Raw genomic sequence first — 20,744 nt, 5'->3', positions numbered from 1 at the left:
CCAGGCAAAATTCCTTCAGGTTTGGGCTCACGCACCTGGGGAACCTAGAAAAAGGAACCTGCACTCCCAGACCGTAAAGAGATAAACAGTCAGAAAACAGAAGTCACACTCTCAGGGGGCACAGCCCATCTTGTGGCGTGACGGCACGTGTTCTGGATGACTGCCTGTACGAGCCACTGTCTTCTTCCACTTCACTCTACTGCTGGCTTATTGCTAACTACTCCATCCTCAGCCAACAACTCATTCTGCATCTTCCTCCTTGCCAGGAGGAAGTCTGATATCCTATAAACATACTTACTTGAAAAGCACACAGGGGAGAAAGCAATGATATGAAGGTCAGCCAGCAGACTGTTCTGAGGCTGGGGTCTTTTATCTCCCCATCCTCTCCAGATGTCAAGTGTCGAGCTCAACATCTGCCTGGTGCTCCAAGTCAAATGGAAGGGCCTTTGCATCCCCCAGTTAACCTCCCACTCCACCCATCTTAGAAATTCCATTCCTAGAATATGTCTTTGTAGTTCCTCCAGTGTTAACAGAACAATGTGGCTGAAACGCGTCTGCAGTTCTCAGTGCTTAGGCATTAGTCAGTCACTGGAAATGAACTTAAAATTCTGTTTGTGTTCTCTGACGGGTTTCTAAGTTTTCCCTGTAACTTTATCATGTATTCTCACTTCTGTCTGTGGTACCGCTAAAGCACTCTACATATCTGGCAAATGACATTATCCATTAAGAAGTCACTCATTCCTAACACACCAAATTAAAAGTTACTGTGTCTATCTGAACATTTCCTTTAAAAGCATCTTATCCCGAGATTCTATTACAAATCCAGCATCTAATGACTGTAGTAACCGCAGCCCTCGGTGTCTGTTTAATTCTAAGAAACACTTGTTACTTATCAAAAAAAAAAAAAAAAAACCCTCTTAATCTCCAGCAGAACTTCAATAAAACAGAATTCAAAACCAAAGTGAGCAGTAAAGCATATCTGTCCTGCTAAGATGGTTCTTTCTGGAACCCTTACCCATTGAACACAGAGAAATCATTTGGGCATGAGGGCAGAAACAGCATTTTAGAAAATGAGTTCTTTTTAATCCCCACACAATAAACCTAAAAATTACACAACTAAATTATCTCCAGGACTTTCCAAACTAACAGAACAGTTACTAGTATCCTACTGTGTCCCACTAGATACAACTTCATGGTTTCAAAGGATCGAATCCAATCAAGCTTCTTTAAAAAAAAAAAAAAAAGCCTAAAATTTAGAAATTAAGTATTCTTAATTTTTAAAAGAACTCTAAGAGGAGATATTCATATCAGGTTCTCTAAGGAATAAAAGGTGAAACTAAGAAGCTGGCGTGGTGGCTCAGCAGGTTAGCGATCATCGATCTTGCAGTGCCAGCATCGCACACGGGATGGGTTCCAGTCCCGGCTTCTGCACTTCTGATCCAGTTCCCTGCTTATGGCACAGGAAAGCGGAAAGCAGCTGCGCAGGGCTCAAGTCCTGGGGCTCAGCGCGAGATTCCAAAGCAGCAGCTCCTGGCTTTATCTCCAAACACTGCAGCCACTGGAGAGGGAGATCTCTCTGTCTCTCCCTTTTCTTCTCTCTCTCTCTCATTCCCTCCCTCCCTTCTTCTTTTTGTAAGTCTGCCTTCCAAATAAACCAAATGAATAAAGCAAGCCTTAAATGAGAGAGGGAGACAAGATGCATTCTGTGCCGACCCTCTGACTGTGTTGGCTGGTTCAGGGATGTAACTTCTCCCTGGTTCTCCCCTGATGAGCTCCCTGAATCCCCGGGGAGCTGCAGGAAGGGAAGCTGCTCTGCAGACTGTTTAGGAATTCGCATCAAAGTTGCCTTGTATTTCCTACTAGCAAAGTCTCAAGTCCAAATTCTCAAGCCAGGTCTATCTTAGCTCAATATTAAGTACTTAAGAAAAAACATCAGACTTACAATAAATAAACTCTGTCTGTCTGCTGATTTTGGGTTGTTTTTTTTCTTTTAAAAAAAAAAAAGGCAATTTAAAGAAAACCAACCACAATTGAAGCACTGAGCATTCCCACGGCACACCATGGGGAGGCACGCGCTCCACACAGGTGTATTCAAAACATAAACACTTTCCACAGAAAACCCAACGAGATTCCTTTGAAGACACTCCATGAACACTGATTTGCTAACGTGAAGGAGAGTTACAGTTCCAAATTTCAGAAAATAAGTCATCTGCAGGCATACAAGTAAGGTATGAGCGAAGCTGAGGAATAAATGTTTCCTAATATTTAGAAACAATTTTAGAATTTTTAGAAACAGAGCCTGCCTTGCAAGGTGGCTCTGAAGGCAGTCAAGAACGACAAACCACACGCCGACTTCAACAGTGAAGGGTCATACAACACTCACTTGGGGTTTCCTGTGTCGCTTTTCTTGTTTAAATCCCCACATTTTATAATCCTAGCTTGTCCTTAACAAACCCAGCTAAATACCAGATGACAAATTTCACATAATGTTCTAATTAAAGTCTCATCTAATAAAGCTGCCTACAAACTTACATTTTACATCGGCATGTTTATCAATTTCAGCCATCATTTACATGCTTTCTGGACTTAGCTCCATTCTCTCTCTCTGTACACACACATATATGTATTTAAGCAGTTATTTCACCGAATCTGTCAAGTTTGTTTTCTGAGGCTTTTTTCCAACCACTTGAACAATAAACCTAGTAATTGTACTCAACCAAGTTTCATAATCCTCCCCAAATTGATGCACTATGGATGAATTTCAACATTCAAGATTCCCAGAATCTTTTTTTGCACACAGCTTAACTACAATACACATGGAAAAAAACCATCTACAGCCAATAGCTTCATTTTTGAACAAGTTAAAATTTAATAACAATGTGCCTATTTTCTAAGACTACTTGGCAATACAAACATTAGAAAAGAGATACACACATCAACCTAGGAGGAAGCAGAGTCAAAGCCATCCCTGCCTGTGAATTTAGATGAATACCTGACCTGCACGTAACAAAGCCCCGAGCAGCTCCACCGAAGGATCTGCCCAAAACACCAAACTGAAACGTAAAACTCCCGACCCTGGTGCCTGAAGGCTGTAAACGCAACACTTTCACCGCAAGATTCCCGAGCCTCCAGGAACCACACATGGCCGACACCAATGCCAGCTGCAGACACTCTTAGCGCCTCACACCAGGGAGATCCCGCACTACAGAGACCAACCTGCAATGTGCTTAGTGAAGGTCAGGCGGAGTTGAGTCCCGCGGACTTGGCTGAGCTTTCAAAATTCCACCTTACATTTTTATAATGCTTTCTCATTTTCAAAGTAAACACACAAACAACAAATCCAGTCAGGCAAAACTACTGGCTGCTTTCACTGTTTCTAAAAAATTGTGACCATGGGGCCCGGCGCCATGGCCTAGCAGCTAAAGTCCTCGCCTAGAACACGCTGGGATCCCATATGGGCGCTGATTCTAATCCCAGCAGCTCCACTTCCCATCCAGCTCCCTGCTTGTGGCCTGGGAAAGCGGTTGAGGACGGCCCAAAGCCTTGGGACCCTGCACCCACGTGGGAGACCCGGAAGAGGTTCCTGGTTCCCAGCTTCGGATCGGCACAGCACCGGCCGCTGTGCTCACTTGGGGAGTGAATCATCAGATGGAAGATCTTTCTCTCTCCTCCTGTCTGTATATCTGACTTTGCAATAAAAAGAAAATAAATCTTTTAAAAAAATTGTGACCATGGCAGAGAGCCTGAAGTGATGAGGCCAGGAGGTAGGGCATGGCAGTCTTGCTCCTGACTCCCCGTTAGTGCCTTTAAACAGCCACTGCTCATAGGAAACCTGATTAGTAGTCCATGAGAAATCTCCCACGCACCCAATTCCACATACATGTGCTCAAATCAGTATTACAGTTTCCTATCTATTCTTTTCTCTTACACAGTTTAACGGTCTCAGATTTGTCCACCTGTAAAATTAAGGTAAATAATAGCTGCCTTCATCCCTGCATAGATGTTACAGGACCAAATACAGAAAAACAAATTTCAGGGCCCATTGCCATAGCCTAGTTGTTAAAGTCCTTGCCTTGCACATGCCCGGGATCCCACACAGGCGCCGGTTCGTGTCCCGGCAGCCCCGTTTCCCATCCAGCTCCCTGCCTGTGGCCTGGGAAAGCAGTCGAGGACGGCCCAAAGCTTTGGGATCCTGTACCTATGTGGGAGAGTAGGGAGGAAGCTCCTGGCTCCTGGCTTCGGATTGGCTCAGCTCTGGCCACTGCAGCCACTTAAGGAGTGGACCAGTGGATAGAAGATCTTTCTGTAAATCTGACTTTCCAATAAAAATAAATAAATCTTTAAAAAAGGGAAAAAAAAAAACTTTCGCAGAATTACATGAGATGAATGCACAGCACCGCCACATAACCAGCACTTGATGACGACTGAGAGGAAAAGGTGAAAAAATCTACAGGAAAGACACATGCTGTATATTTAAAGATTGAAACTAGGCAGAGTAACTTACACGCAACACCTGGCTAGCAGGTGCTTCGGTTAACTATTCCAGAAACTCCGGAAGGGAGCAGCCTAGATGCAACATCTGTGGAAAACCTTAAACAACAACTGAGTTATTCAACCTGGCTGCGCACTAAGGAATTCTCTAATTTCTCAAACGACAAAAAGAGGGGAGCGCTGTATGTCACACCCCAAGGGCCCGCTCTGGGCCCCCCAGCAATGCTCATATGCTACTGTTTACACACCGCATACTGGAGCATTTTTAATCCCTCAAAGCAACACCAAATCTAGGCTCACTCCTTGCCATTCGCCACTGCAATCACTTCCTTTACCAAACTGACAGCTTAAAGGCAAAGTTGTAGAGAAAACATGCGAATCACCCAAGGTCACAGACCGGCTGAGGCCAGCGTTAGCAGCCAGGTGTCTGGATTTCCCATCCGGGGGTTTCTACATGTGTCTACAATTAAATAACGAAATCAAGTTGTTTGGAAGGGATCTGAGAGCTTAGAAATAATAATAATAAAAAAAGTTGCACATTCTATAGTCTAAGGGGGCCCTTCTGTAATCACAAAAGGAAACATTACAATGACAGCAGCACAAGGTGAAGCAGCACCTGTAACCTGGGCCACTGTACCATTCAGCCCGTGACCAGCACACGGTCCCGAGCCACACGGAGTACAACGTGCTCTCAACGGGCTGTCATTTCACAACAGCTTTCACAATGTGGCTACCAAATACACTTTCCTAATAGCCAGTACTAAATATTATTATGGACAATTATGAAATCAACTAGAATAAAGGGTAGTACTTTATTTTTACAAAAGGAAAAAATAATAAAAGTTCACATTTATTGCAACAAATTATGTCTTAAACATTGCATGCTTAAGTTGAACTCCCAAAATATTAGCTACAGAAAAAAAAAAATCAAGATACGATGCAGATACGGACCATGTGTGATATCATTAGATTTTTGAAATAAGAGGCGCTCTGACTAAACTTGTTCTGTTGCAGACACTAGCAAGAGCTTGTTGCAACTTGCTGAAAACAAGCCATTTGGAAGCGTTCAAAGTTAATCCGTGAGTTACTCTGGAAATGTGTAAGCACACATCCCTACCAGGGTAAGTTATTAATATTTAAACTGGCCCAGGGATAAAATTATGGGATGACACACTTTAATTCAAAACAATTGGCTTTAAGGATCATACTGCAATATAAACCGCCTGCTTAACTGTCTAGCATTTGCAGACATAATTTACTATGCATATTTGCCATTAATTAGGCCCTTAATTTTCTAAATATTCCAGCAGAAAGATACATCAACCAATGTAACGCATCAGCAAGGGCGCGGGCAGCGCCTCTCTCAGCGTGTGGCGGACGGCAGCAGGAAGCAGGCAGTGGCAGATCAACACAGAACATCATTTTTGAGTACATTCAGATCATTACAGCTCCCCTTAGGTGAACAGCAGCCTAAAAGTTGGATAAATATACAATTAACCTCAGTTGATATAAAATAAAACAAGGTTAAGTGTTGATTCTATTCTTTCTCTTTCTTGGTAGTAAAGCAGACCCAAAGACAACATCCTTGTATAAACCAGGATTACAGATGTTCACCTTCAGATTTTTAGCTCAAATGAAAGAAGCTGGATTATAATGCTGACGGGCACACAAGCACATCCCCAAATGTCTTCCTTGAATTCACAAAGTCAGACTGCCAGCTTCCGGCTTTTTCGTGGTGTTTCTAAGTTCACCGCCATCATGTCTTGCTCCCGGCTTTCATTCCCCCACCCCACAGAGGTCACAGGCTCTAACAGAAGCCGTGCACTTAGACATATCCCTGTCGGCACCACCATCTACGGCTGATTTTGTGTTGCTGGAAAATGTTTCCTCTTAATATGTAAAATGAGAAAATATACATTTAAAAAAAAACCTTTACGGGCCCAGTGCAGTGGCCTAGCAGCTGAAGTCCTCACCTTGAATGTGCCGGGATCCCATGTGGATGCTGGTTCTAATTCTGGCAGCCCTGCTTCCCATTCAGCTTCCTGCTTGTGGACTGGGAAAGCAGTTGAGGACAGCCCAAAGCCTTGGGACCCTGCACCTGCGTGGGAGACCCGGAAGAGTTCCTGGCTCCAGATTGGCACAGAACCGGCCGCTGCGGTCACTTGGGGAGTGAATCATCAGATAGGTCTTCCTCTCTGTCTCTCCTCCTGTGTGTATATCTGACTTTGCAATACAAATAAATAAATCTTAAAAAAAAAAACCTTAACACATTCATACCATCACACCTTAAACCAGTTTACCATCAAGAACACAGGGAAAGGCATACCTAATGGATCTTTGCCTTTTTAAAATGTAAATTCCCCACAGGAACATATTTAAAAATACAAACTCAAGAACATGAGAGCAGCTGGATCTCTGATGCCATGGAACTAAGAACAGACCCCTTTTCTTCCGTCAGGGCCCATTATTAATCTGTTCTCAACTACAGCTTAATTCAGCAAAATATTTCTTGAAAACCTTTCATGAAACAGATTGACCAACATATGTTTTCCAGGATTCAAAAATACAGAAAGGTCCATTAATTTGGCAAGTTAACTATAAATTCTTGCTATGAAATTATGAACAGGCTGTTCTCAGAAAGTAAGCGCCATTCAGCACAAGGCCACTTTGCTTCCTTGATTTGCTCTAAGCAGTGGGGGCCTAAGGAGGAGGCACTGCTAGGAAGGCAGGTATAAGAATTAGAAAGAGGAACCCTGCTGCCGTCCCATGCCAACCTAATGTAAATGAACACTTCTTCATGCAATTAGGCTATATCAATAACCTGCAGGCAGAGCAAATTAACTATATAAATTAATGCAGCTTTCTTTCACACTCTCATTAAAATAAACCCTTCTGATCAAATCTTTCCTTCCGTAAAATCTCAGAAGGCCCCTGGGGCGATCTCCATGCACATCTTAGTTTCACTATTAACATCACTTTGCACTTAACCTACATTTATGCAAGCTATTTTTCAGGGTAATTCAAAAATATACTGAAAGTAGTTAGGCTAAACTAATACCAGCAGCACAAAAACACAAAACCAAAACAGCATTATGAATACAAGACTGTGTTACCGATTCAAAATAAGAGGAAGAGCCAAAGGAAATGTCCCAAGACAGAATTCCAATACATCTGATTATACACTGTGCACACAACAGGTTCATCTCTTACTCATCACAGCTAGTACCAAAACACAGGTTTTAAATAAGAGTCTCATTATAATGCTAAAAAATTAGCAAACATATTTACTCAAAAGCCAATCTTTGAGATTTAAAAAAAAAAGGTGGGAAGTAAAGAAAGCACCATCTAAACAGTTGGCAAACCATGGTCCGAAACAGTAGCTCCTTTAGGCCTGCACCCTTTCTGAGCACAGACACAACATGATGCTGGAGAGGAGGACAGAGGGGGACAGACTCCGCCTCACTGCACAGATGTGCCAAGTGGCCAGGTGTTTTCATCTGCTTCCCTCCCAGCTTCTCCTGGTTACAATCATCAGAGCCCTACACTGCACCTAAGACTTGTAAGTTCATCCTGCATCATTCTTTCTCTCACTACATGGTCTACTTTTTTAACATTAAAATTTCAACATAACCCTAAAGTAGAAGCTCTAATTCTAGCTAAAATCATTTACTTCTGCCTCTTTTCAGCTTGAAACAATGTCAAAAACCAAGTTATTCAGAAATGTGCCTTCAACAATGTTCCGTGTCTTCAGAATGGACTTCAGTATCAATAAAGCAGCTCTTGTATTACTGTCGATGATATTAAATCTTAAAAAGAAAACACTTTTCTGAGCTCAAAGGTGACATTAAATTTTCAATTTGCTGCGATACCTCCATGCTGTGCTGATGTATCTGAAAGAACTGCCCTCCTCCCCAAACTACAGTGTGTGCGCATTCTGAGAAAAAGCAATTTCAGACCATACTTTAAAGTCAGATTAGAATTTGTTTTTGTTTTTTTGTCTTTAACTTAGAAGGAATGCAGGTCATTAGTGACCTTTCATATTTTTATAAAGTCAGAGTCAGTATTTAACCCAGTTGTGGTCTCTGCATACTGATGATTTCCTGAACACTCGGGCTCACTGGTCACAGCTGATGTTTGGCAAGAGCCATGTAACACATAGAAGAGGGACAGTCACCAACTTTAGTTGTCACTGTTGCTGTCTGCTAACAATAGATCAATTCAAAGAGGCCAAGAAAAGAAACATTGTTTCCATTTTTCTGGTTGAAGCTGTGTTCTTGCTCATCGCTGCTTCCAGTGCTACACTAATTCTATAAGATGTACATACTACTATTACATGACCAGGTATAAAGTATTAATCCTTTCTGCTAGGACAATAAAGTCTGCAGATTATAAGTCCAAACTACATACTGCAACACAGCCAAGCATTTCCCTGGATATTAAAGACCTTCTGAAGAGCCGCGTCATCAGCGCTTGCACAACTCCTCACGCGGGAGCTGCCGCAGGTAAGGCTCCAAGAACACGACAAGACATCCTATACCATAAACGTAAAAAACACTCAGTGATTTAAGAATTGCCATGTTCACCTATGAGTTATAAATCCTAGATGTGTAAAGTCCACAGTGAACAGGAAGTCTGTTCCATACCTTTTTAGTAAGAAAATGAAAAAACACCATGATGACTAGTCAAAATGCATTCAGAACCCCCAATATTTCCTAAAATGTATTACTGTTCCTTGCGCAATTCATGTTTTATGAATCAAGTTCATCAGTTCCTACAAACCGCCCAAACGAATCCTGCCACCAGCCCATGAATCAACTGCCAAACATCCGAGACCAAAACATTTAAAACGCCTGAAAGCTAACAGCTTATGCAGTAAATCTCCAATCTCACTGAATAGAAATTTAACCTTTAATTCAGAAAAACATCAATAAAAAGTCCTCATGTTCTTCTAAATAAAGGCGTTGTATTTTCACACAACAGGTCCTGAGGAGTTTACCTTAAGACACCTGAAGACCTAGGTGGCTGGCAGCGTGCAAGTGTGTGCAAAAACCAAGCATTCTGCCTCACATGAAAAGCTGTTCACATTAAGATGGACACAAAGAAAACATCCTTCATAAAAGCAAAGTATTGCAAAAGAGATTTACATAAAACCCTTATTGACCACTTACTGAAACAATGAACACTCCAAACATGTAAGAAAAAAATACCTTCAGCTGTTATGGAAAAATCAGTTTTCCCAAAATGCCACTTCACTAACCACTGTAACAAACATTGTAATGTTTTCCCTCATTCACACCCCAGTAGACAGAATCTAAGCACTTGTCTGCATCCAGGAAGTAAATGTGAGCATCAAATGTTACCAACCCACACCTGTACTGAAATTATTACTTTTTGCTGATTTTTCTTTTTTTAATGTGAGCCAAAGTGTCTGTTCAGGTATAAAAGAAGGGAGAGAAATTAAACGCTGGCCCAAACTGTGAAGCTTCTCTTCTGGGCCGGCAGGAGAAATACAGACACTTAAGGCAAACTTCTGACCTGCAGGTACCCTGCCAGCAGTTCCTCTTCAACGTGTCTGCGATTAGTCTGTGTAAGTCTCCCTGAGGTCGGGACCCTGCTGGACAAACCCACGAGGTACGACTAGGGTCTGGTACACTGCTCACCAGGCACGGCTCTGAACAATCTCAGCGCTCCAGTTCCTCAAAGAACTCCCCGGCAGAGCACCGGCTCACAGTCAGCACTTACAGTAACGGTTAACCCTGTAAGCCCAAGCCAACCCTTCAGACTTGCCAATGCAGTAGCACAACTTCTGATTACGTAAGTCACCTGGGGTCTTTGTAGTTAAGAGCACAAAAAGCTGCTTCGTGTCCATAGTAAACGACAATGGTTATTAAGTAAAACCTCTAACCGCTGATAATGAACATCACTTCAAAAACAAAGCCTGCAACGGTTCTGTACAGATAAATCTTGGTGACCAACCACATCTACTTTCAAAAGACTCCTTGAGCCGATTCAAAGAGCCCCTGAATCCAGAGGCCACACGGACAGCGCCCCTAACAAACGGGGACAGTCTCACTCTTACCTGGAGTAGCCATTCGAGAAAACGGGCCGACCAGGGAAATTCACAGTCCCCAAGGACGTCAAGCTGTCATCTCCAGACCCTTGGCACCGATTCCAATTTTCTGAAGTCACAGGAATTGGTGGGATGACATTAAAAACGGGCTTCTGCTCCTGCTGCTGAGAAAGCGTTGCCGCGTTCATGTCATAGTGGTACATCTGTCCTCCAGAGGTGCTCACGCCGTGAACAGAGATGGCAGACATTTTATTACCAATTGTATTTGCCCCAGAAAAACTTGCCTGGCAGTAAACTGGGCCCAGTTTCTCCTGCTTAATTACCCCAGGGGTGCAGAGTTCAATGAAATCTTCTTTTTCTGTTTTCACTTGGGGCAGTGGCATGCTGCTGGAGTTTGATAAAATCAGATCTCCATTATCCTTAATTTTAGGTTTCGTGTCCGGCAAAACGAGAGGCTTGCAGTCCTCATTGGAGTTTCCTTCCAAAAGGAACGCATCGTCTTCTCCAGGAGAAAGCAAACAGTTCTCGTCCTCCAACAGGTCTGACTTCCAAGGGCTCTCACTGGTGTTGTTCCCCGGGGACCCAGCAAAATCCAAATCCTGCAGAATGTCAAAGGTGCTCTGCTCCACCGGGTGCAACTTCACACCCCCGCCGCTGGCGCCGGCCTGGCCCTTCGGAGCTGGCCGTTCTGCAGAAACCTCGGAGCGCGCTTTGGGAAACTCCTCCGGCAAGGCTGCGGACGCGGCGGCGGCGGCGGCCGCTGCACCGCGGGCGTTGTCCGGGACACCGGCCGACCTGCTGAGGTTCGCGATGCTTTCTTCCAGGAGCCGAAAATCGCTCTCCCCCGAGGAAAGGCCGATTTGGCCCTGCTGTGGGAATGCCAGGTCACTGCCCATCCCTTTTGCTTCTGTCTCGCCCATATACAGTCCCATGGAGAGTGAAACTGCCCTGGACAGGTCTGGCTGCTGGGCATTACCTGCTGAACCTTTTGGAAAATCCACCAAAAGTCTCTGCTGCTTGGAGTCCGGCTGAGCAGCCGCAGCAGCCAGTGAGGAAGATGCGGACACCTTCACAGTAGCTCCTCCCCTCAGGGTTTTATAAAAGTCCATCACATTTCCTCGCTCCTGACCCAGCACACTACTGCGGGCTTCATTTCTACTGGGGGAAGTTAAGGATTCACTGGGGTCCATCAAGTGAGTATTAGCTATAAAACACAAAAGGGGTGGGGAGGGACACACGATAAGCTAGACAGTTCCATCATCTCTGGGATCCTAATAAGAGGCAGCTGGGTAACCCAAACTTTAAGTAAACTCCCACATTCTGTGTTACCAGTTTCTACCCCGGGGAACAACAAGCGGAGGCTCCTGCTCTCATCCAGTGATCCCATTTAAAGCCACAATGCAATCCACCTGGATAGCTGACAAAATCTGTATCAAACTAAGAAAACTTGGCTCCCTAGCCGGTCACTCATAGAAAGTTGCTCACCACAGGCATTATAATCCTTCACATTTTATTATTCTAAAGGTTCAAGTTGATGTCTAACTATTTAATTTTTAAACACTGCGATCATATTAAAATCCCTGCCTCTTTTCAATCAAGCCTGTTTGCTCTAGTGAGCACCAATACACCCAACACTTGGTAGACACCACAGCCGAATTCTCTACCCCATAATTACCCCCCAATTCTCCTATCAGCTGCTCACACGTTCCAACCCTTTCAGTACAACCCAACTGGTGCACCACGCACATTTTATTTGAAAAATAAACAACTCCTGTGTGCTTTATCGTCTCCACGCTGGGGAAAGGCTCCTGTTTTTAAATGCGTCTTTCTCACTCGCTCTATATGATAGTGCCTACCGCCATATCTTAAATATGCAAAACGAAGGAAGTTGTATATAGGCCAACTGACACCAAAGACTTAAAAAAGCAGAAGAGTACTGTGTTGTAGATTCCCAGGACACTTTAGATTATTTAAGTAGAGTTCCCTGATCCTTACAACTCATTAACATCCACGTTAAACCTCTGCAACTTAAAAAAAAAAAAGTGTTAGACCCTCAGTATGAACCACAATTACGTCTCAAGATTTTGCCTTCTCCAATACTTAAGTACTAACAGAAAGACGCAGAATTGCAAAATCACACGCGAATCCAGGTAACAATGGGCCCGAGCTAACTTTCTCTGCCGTCTAACCCCGAGCCTGTCCTGCACCTGGTCAGGCTGGCAGCGGGCTGTTCGCCTTCAGAGGGAACCAAAGGCTGCCAAGCAGACTGTCTGCAACAAACCCGCTCGATCAAAGGAAACTTCCCGCACGCGGGCACCCGGCAGCGGCTCCAACAGCAGCGCCCTAACAGCAGGGCGGGGACCCGCACAGCCCCGGAAAGCCACGGCTTCCCTGCCCGCCCGGCCGCCGTGGTTATCCGGTAACCATCTCCAAAACACCAGGTATCAAATGGAGCCTCTTGGATATCCACGCTGCCTTTTATTATTTTTTTTTTTTCTTTGACAGCTGCCTTCCAACCCTAAACCAAAACGCTATCTCACCAAGTCAAACGCTCCCTCCGGGGAGACACGAACACAACCCCTACCCCCGCGTCAATGCAAGTAGCCCCTGTCACACCCCCGGCCTCCAGGCGAAGCCCGGCGAGAGGTCTCCCCGGCTTCTCACCGGGGCTGTAAGCCCCCAACGCCAAACCAGCGCTCAGCCACGACTCACCGCACTCAGCGCTGCCCGGCGCGGGGACCTTTCTCCGAACGGGGCCCCCAGGGACACCAGGAGAGCGCGACGCGTGCAGACCTGTTGCGGGCGCCCCGACACGCCCACTCGCCCCGATCCCGCCAGCCAAGCCGAAGTCTCCGGGGCGGCGGGCGCGCTCTCTCCGCTCTCTCCCCCGCGCGCTCAGCCCCGCACAGCCCCTCACAGCCCAGCACAGCCCCGCAAGCCGGCCGCCACAGACACTGCGCACCCGCGCCCCAAAGGAAACCTGCGGAAACCCACACGCGGCTCGGGGCTCACCTTCAAAACAAATACACGGGCTGAAGGGGCGGCCCCCCGGGGGAAGGGAAGAAACGGGTCGGACTTTGGGGGCGGGGGGGAGTGCGGGGAGAGTCCCGGGATTCCTGCAGAGGAGCCAAAGACTCCCTTCGCAACCCAAGCCCCGATTCCTCCCCGTCGGCCCGGCCGGGGGACGGTGGCGGAGGAAGAGGCCAGCGCTGTCATCCGCGCGCTGCCCTTTCGCCACCAGCACCCGGCCCTCGCCATCCCCAACCCCTACTGCCCTAGGCTAATAAAAGTTTGTAGGCAGCCGCGACTGTCGGGGCTCCCCAGCGGGTGGCACCTCGGGGAGCCAGCACTCGCAGCGCCCCAAGCCCTCCCTCGACCCCCCAAACCCGCCCGCCACTTACCTCGGGCGGCGGCGCCGCTCACCCGCCACCGAGCGTAGCTCCCACCGCAGCCGAGATAAACAACTTAGCGTGTGAAAGCAACAAGAGCAGGAGGCTTTTTTTTTTCCTAAAAACTGTAAGTAAACAGCCGCCCCGTTCTCCATGGCGCGGGTGGGGGTGGGGGCGGTGAAGCCCCTATTTGAGAAAGTCTCCCATCTCCCCCACCTGACAGGACGGCCCCCCGTCCCGCTCCGGGCTCCGCAGCTCCGAGCTCCCGCGCACGCACCTCTCCAGTCCCGGCCGCTCGGGCGGCGGCGTGTCCACGCACCCACTAACAAACGTCCCCGACGGGCGGCCGGTGACTCGGGCTCCAGTCACAAATTCGAGCTCGCAAAATGGAGGAGGAGGAGGAGGAGAAGGTGGTGGTGGTGGAGGGGAGGGAGCGCGGACTCGCGAAGGGCCGCCCGACCGCGGCGGGCGAGCGAGCGGGACCGAGCGGGGGGCGGGCGGAGGCGGCGCCACGGCGCGCACACACTCGCACACACGCGCTCCCACTCCGCCCCCGGCCGCTCCCCGCCCCGGGGCCCGCGCGGCCGCCGCGGGGAACGGTGCAACCTGTTGGCGACGCTCGGCAACTGCAGGAGCGCCCGCGGCCCCCGCCCGCAGCCGCCGCCCGGCCCGACGGCGCCTGCACGCCCGCCGCCCCCCGCAGCACCCCGCGAGCTGCGGGCCCGTGCCACCCCGGAGGCGCGCGGGCAGCCCGGCCACCCGCCCACCGGCACCCCCCAGCCCAGCCCAGGAAGAAGAAAAAGTGCGGCGGCGGCGGCGGCCGACCTGGTCTCTCTGGGTGGGGGGGGGGGGGGCGACTGAACGTGGGGGGGAAAGCCGAGTTCCTCTAGTTTCTCTTCTCGCTCCCTCTCCTTCCTGCGTCCCGGCCAGCCAGCGCCTGCGGACTCGCTCGGGAGCTCGCCCCGTGCCCCGGGCGGCCGGCGCCGCCAGCGCTCCCGAGGATGACAGCGGCGGCTGCGGGGAGCCGGGGCGCGGCCCGCCGCGGGGAGGTCCGGCCGCCCGCCGCCCCCCGGCCGGGGTGCGGGCCGTCCGCGTCTCGGCGAGGGGCTGCGCGGGCTGCACGCCCAACGGTGCCGCGGCGTCTCGGCGGCGCTCGGGGCCGGGCGGCCGGACACGCCCTCCGGGGAAGGGGTGGGGAGCCGCGGGGAGGGCAGAGGGGGTCAGCGCCTACGTACTCCGCGCCCGGGGGGTGTCGCGTGTCGGGGGGCTCCCGCCCCCGCATCGTCTGGGCGGTCGGGTCTGCAGCCGCCGCGCTCTCGCACCGGGAGAGAAGTTGCAAAGCGAAAACCCACCCTCCCTCGCGCCCCGGCCGTCCCCCCCCCCCACCCTCTTCCAGGAGTCTGCGGGGCGGCGGCAGGAGGAGGCGCCGCCTGCCAAGTTCAACCCCCACCCCTCCCTCCCGGCCTCCCTCCCAGCGCGCTCACACTCGAAGGAAGTTGCACGCCAAATGCAAAAGCCTCCGGCGAGCTGGGTTTTTCTTTGCACTTTGAAAATTGCGATTCAAGAGAAACAGGGGTTGCCGGACCAAAAAGCAAAGTTGCAGTCCCAAGAGTTTTTTTTTTTTTTTTTAAGTTGCTGGCCAACTGCGCCCCCCGCCCCATCCCAAACTCCTGACCTCTCCTTCCAGCCCCCACCCCCGGGGGCCCACGGCCAAATTCCCCGCGGAGCCCCTCCCCCTCCGAGTCCTGACATTCGCCGCCCTCGACCCCGTGCGCCGCTCACCCTTTTCGCTTTCAGGAGAACCTCTGCCCCTCCAAATAAAACAAACGCACGCAGCTTTAAAATGTCAGCGTTCAACTCCCTCCAGCTGTTCCCGTTACGCGCCTCCTCCCAGCTCGGTCCGAGGGAAACACGTGGCCCGTCCCCGAGGAGCGGAGCGGAGAGGTGGAGAGGGGGCGTGCTGGGGACCCGGGGTGCCGGTGCGGGGGTCCTCCCGCCCCGGCGCCCGGCCCCCGTCTCGCCGCCCGCCGAGCCACCTTACCCTGTGCCGCAGCACATCGTGTGGGTTTTTGCGGCTCCGAAAAGAGGCGCAGGCTGGGTTGCTTTGGCGTTTGCGGAGGGTAACTTGGGCGGCCGCGGGTGACAGCGCTCGCCGGCCCCTGCCGAGGACGCGCGCTGCCGCGCTGCACCTGGCCCTCGCCCCGGCGCTCGGCCGCAGCCGCGCGCGCTCTGCCTGGACGCGCTCTGCCCGGACGCGCTCCCCGCCGGCCGCCTCGCTCTGACATCTTGCTCGGGGAGCGCGTGCCGGAAGCCGCCCGCCGCCATCTTGGTAAAGGGTGCTGACGCCAGCCCGGCCCCGCGGCCACCATCTTGGCCAAGGCGCTCCGAGACGTGTCTTTCAAAGTCGCCCTTCCCGGGTTCCAGAAGCGGTGGGTGGCCGAGGCGTTGTCTGACGGCAAAGGGAAAGGCTGAGGCGTCTGTGAAGTCCTCTCTCAGGAGACGAGCTCGCGGGGCTGCCTCCGGAAGGCTGGGCGGCCGCCATCTTGGCAAAGGAAATAGTCGCTGCGCCTTGGGTAGAGCGCCGGGGGCTCAGGCACAACTTTTAGGAAGGGAGCACCGCGACCCTGTGTTGGCAGCGCCCGCTTCTGGCCCCTCGTCTCCTGAACTTTGGTGCAAGTCTACCAGAAGGCTCACAGTGGGTAGTCAGGAGATCAGAATGCAGTCCTAGAGCCCTGCTTTGCTTGCTTGCCTGTTTGATTAAGTGGAGTATTAGAAGCAGGTGTTTTGACTGGGTTAAGTCCCCAGTTACCCAGTTTGATTCGGGGCGGGGGGGAAATCAAAAACCAAAGTTGAACACACTTTTAAAGTAAGGGGCCTGCGTTGTGGTGCCCTCAGTGCCGGCATGCCATATGGATGCCCGTTGGAGACCTAGCTGTTCCACTTCTGATCTTGCTCCCTGCTGATTGAGAAAGCGGTGGATGGCCCAGCACCTGGGCTCCTGCACCCACGCGGGAGACAGAGTCCCCCCAGTTTGAGGACTGAACCAGCATACGGTAGCTCTTCCCCTCTGTAACCAAACCTTTCAAACAGACAAACCCTTTTTCTTTTTTAAAAGTGAATTAAGTAATCATTCAATAATTTATGCTAGTAGAGGATTATCCTTATATATCTTTTGAAAGATCTAGGAGTTTTGTGAGCTTTCACACATCCCTGGGTACAGCTGAGTCAGTTCTAAGCGTCCATGTTATCTCATTCCCACGTCAAAATTCTTAGTGGATACACTTAGTTTTCAGTGACGTTCCTGACGTTCCTAGAATTCCCAATATTTCTCCCTAAGGGGGGGGTGTGCTGCAGACATTGAAGCATACTCACACAATTTTAAGTTAGAAAGTTGCCATTGAGAACACTTTTAGTCGAGCAGAAACAAAAGATTTTCCCTAATTTTTAAGAGTCCTTTAACTGTGAGTTTTTAGGCTGCTAAATATATTTGTTCACATTGTTTTTACGAAATGTAGATGAACACAGACCTGCTTTTCAGAGGGATAACCGCAGTTCTGATCGATGGGTAATATTTGTGGGTCCCACTCCCATTCTACTGCCACTGTTTTTTTTTTTTTTTTTTTTTAAAACTGGTTTTTCACTCTAAGGAAGCCGGGTTATAGGGACTGATGATTGTCCTAAGGGTTCAGAGCAACATTAGAGACATTTTTCTCATGGATCTCATCATGTCCATAAAACGGCCCACCAGCCCCTTAGATTTATAGTAAGTGCATTTAGAATTCGAGCATGAAATCCAATGTACTGGAAAAGACAGGAAATCCAGCATTATCATAATAACACTTTTCTAACAATAGTTAGCATTGATTGAGCATCTACTCTCAGCCAGGCATAGCTGGACATGTTCCATGTGTCTTAAGTCTTTGAACGTAACATTTACTAGTTTGCCACCCTGGGAAGTTAGCACTACTACAAGAAAAGAAATGGACTGAATCTCTGAGGAGCTATGTTTGCAGCTGCCCCCAAAGCACAGGTGGGAATAAAAGCGGTACATTAAAACCACAATCAGACAAGAGCTTCCCCTGTCTCCCCCACTGATTAGCCATCCCTGAAAGGGAGGCCAGCTACCTAGCAGGTACTTGGCAAATATGTAACAATGTTAGAATGGTAACATTGAATCAAGTAGTCAGCTACACAGCATCACCAAATCAATTAATGAAATGTTTGAAAGTGTTTACAAATATCTTGTCTCCATCATGTTGATTTTAAACGTCTTGTACTTCCCTTCTTACAAAAATAAAACACTTTGGGCCAAGCACGGTAGCTTAGTGGCTAGAATCCTCGCCTTGCATGCGCCGGGATCCCATATGGGTGCCAGTTCTAACCCTAGCAGCCCCACTTCCCATCCAGCTCCCTGCTTGTGGCCTGGGAAAGCAATTGAGGATGGCCCAAAGCCTTGGGACCCTGCACCCGCGTGGGAGACCTGGAAGAAGCTCTTGACTTCAGTTGCAGCCGCTTGGGGAGTGAAACAGTGGACAGAAAATATATCCGACTTTCCAATTTAAAAAAAATCTTTAAAAATAAAACAATTGCATGTTAATTTTTGCATGCTGGAGTATTTGTGTCTTCCTCACTAGAACACAAGTTCCATAATACAGGGCTTGTGTCTGTCTTGTTCAGAGCATCATCAGTTCATGGTATTCCCTCAATGACTATCCATGGAACATGTGAAGGAATGAAGGAAAACAGTCTTAGAAACACTCTCTCCAGCCCCAAAAAACGTCAAGCCTGAATAGTACACAAACCACTGTTGACATTTATGTGGTAAGTGATGGACAAGAGTACCATACTATGCAAAATTGCATAAACTTAACAAAAATGCACACAAATAAGCATTTTAATTCCATTTTCTGTTCTGGAGAACACATGTCACCAAGCCCCGTTTCTCCCATTCTCGTCACCTGTGTCATCTTTCACATTGAGATGATCCAAGCCATTGCCAGAAAACCTTTCTGAAAAGGCTGCTTAAGTACTCATGCTAACTCCTGTCCCAATGACGTACAGATCCCAACTTTCACTCTGATCTGGAAAACCATCTTTCACCCGTACCTTTGCAGAAGATAAAGCCTTCCAGCTGATGTGATTGGACCAGTATTCAAGTAATTTAAAGCAATAGAAAATTTCAAAATAAAAATTTAACTTGTAAACTTCACCCTTTAGGAAACCCAAAATGTACGATTGAATGCTTCTCTGCTAATCTTTTGATGAAGGGCTAAAACTTCTCTAAGCCCCCTGGCTGGGGTTCCATGTCCGTTCACACACATTACTAGAGCATGACCAGACCATCTGGGCCAAGTCCAGTTTCCATCTTTCTGAGGACGGCAGTCCTGGGCAAGCAACCTAACTCTCTATGCCACAGTTTCCACCATCTGTAAAACGGGAGAAATAAGAGTATAACTTGCCATTACAAAACTAAACACATTTGAAACATACGAAGGACTCAGACTAATTCTTGAGACATCTGAAGTGTTCCATCATCATTAGTAATTATTATTCATCTCTACTAGTATTACTATTTTTTCCTAGTATGTTTTTTTTTAAGTGGAGCAAGAAATGAAAGGCACTTACAACATAATGAGAGGAGATTTCTAAATTTTTATGATTTTTCCTTCCTGCTCCCACCCCGATCTTGTACAATTGTTTGACATCCACTTAGTTGATTGCAATTGTTTGTATGGCTTCTTTCTACTTAGATTTTATAGAACAACAATGATTTCTTTTCATACTTCATCCTTTTACTTAATATATAATTAAATTAAGTCATTGCAATCAAGCACAAACGGCATAAACATGTTTGGGGGAAAAGCACAAGCAACTGTCAATAGCTCAACTGAGGGAAGCACAAATGTGAGGGAGGGGCACAGGAAGTGACTTTGGCACCAGTACGCAGAGTGCTTGGAACTCAGGGAGAGTGGAGAACTGGCCTTAGTGGCAATAACTGTATCAACTAGGGAGAAAGCACGGCATACCACATTTTTCCTACCACTGCTATGGTTGAAATGTGGAAGATTTTTGTCTCCCAAAAGGGTATATCTTAGTGACTTAATTTCCTATAATCCATGTTGCTTTGTCACGGCTCCAGTTTCCATTTATTCTTTTCTCTTTCTTCACCCAGTGATTTTAAATCCATGATTTTTTAAACATAAATTGCAATAAAATATTTTTGGATGTAAGTATTAATTCTGAATTATTCACCCAACCCAAGCCACTGTTGCTTTTTGTCAGAACCTACTGTAAAAATTATTACTGTAGCTACCAGAGGACATGACTTTACAATAACACTTTGACTTTGGAAAAGGCTTCTTATTTAAGCTTCTAAGGTAAGAAGTTCAAAGTTGCCCAGGCTATGCTTTAATACTCGATAGCAGTATTTGCATTTTATACCAGACTTATCTGTTATTAACAATTCACACTGGGTGCGGGCATCGTGGTGCAGCAGTTTAAGCCATCCTACACGGTTATGTATCCCTACATGGGATGCCACATACCCTGTGACAGCGTCATTCAAGCTAGGACTGCTCTGCTTCTGATCTAGCTTCCTGCTGATGCATCCCAGGAGGCAAGGAATGAGGGATCCATTCTTGGGCACCTGCTGCCCATCTGGGAGATCCAGATGGAGTTGTACTTTGGCCTGGCCTAGCCCTGGCTGTGGTGAACATTTGGGGTGTGAATCAGCAGATGGAAGAATTCTCTTTTGCTCGCTCTCTGCCTTTCAAGTTGTTGAAAATAAATGAAAA

At 48.1% G+C, this 20,744-nt stretch overlaps 1 protein-coding gene across 10 annotated transcripts in view; it reads right to left on the bottom strand.

Moving 5' to 3' along the window:
- NR3C1 (nuclear receptor subfamily 3 group C member 1) overlaps window positions 1-16,060 on the bottom strand; it is an 87,998-nt gene extending 71,938 nt beyond the window's left edge. For 3 of the 10 annotated variants that reach the window (XR_005885907.1, XM_040999755.1, XM_041000337.1), the window contains exons 1-2: window positions 14,228-14,387; window positions 10,571-11,765 (exon numbers count right to left, since the gene is read on the bottom strand). Coding sequence is in view for 9 of the 10 variants with exons in the window: in XM_040999755.1 (XP_040855689.1) it covers window positions 10,571-11,751 (1,181 nt within the window). In the remaining variant the exon portion in view is untranslated. The other 7 variants (XM_041000093.1, XM_040999981.1, XM_040999907.1 and 4 more) reach the window with 7 other exon arrangements.
- Window positions 16,061-20,744: the final 4,684 nt, after the last annotated feature.

Source organism: Ochotona curzoniae, unplaced genomic scaffold (genome assembly GCF_017591425.1).
Source record: "Ochotona curzoniae isolate NIBS_2020 unplaced genomic scaffold, NIBS_Ocur_1.0 contig_1, whole genome shotgun sequence".
In the NCBI taxonomy this organism is placed as follows: Eukaryota; Metazoa; Chordata; class Mammalia; order Lagomorpha; family Ochotonidae; genus Ochotona; species Ochotona curzoniae.
Note: the sequence above shows the minus strand (reverse complement) of the source record. Positions and strands in the feature narration are given on the sequence as shown.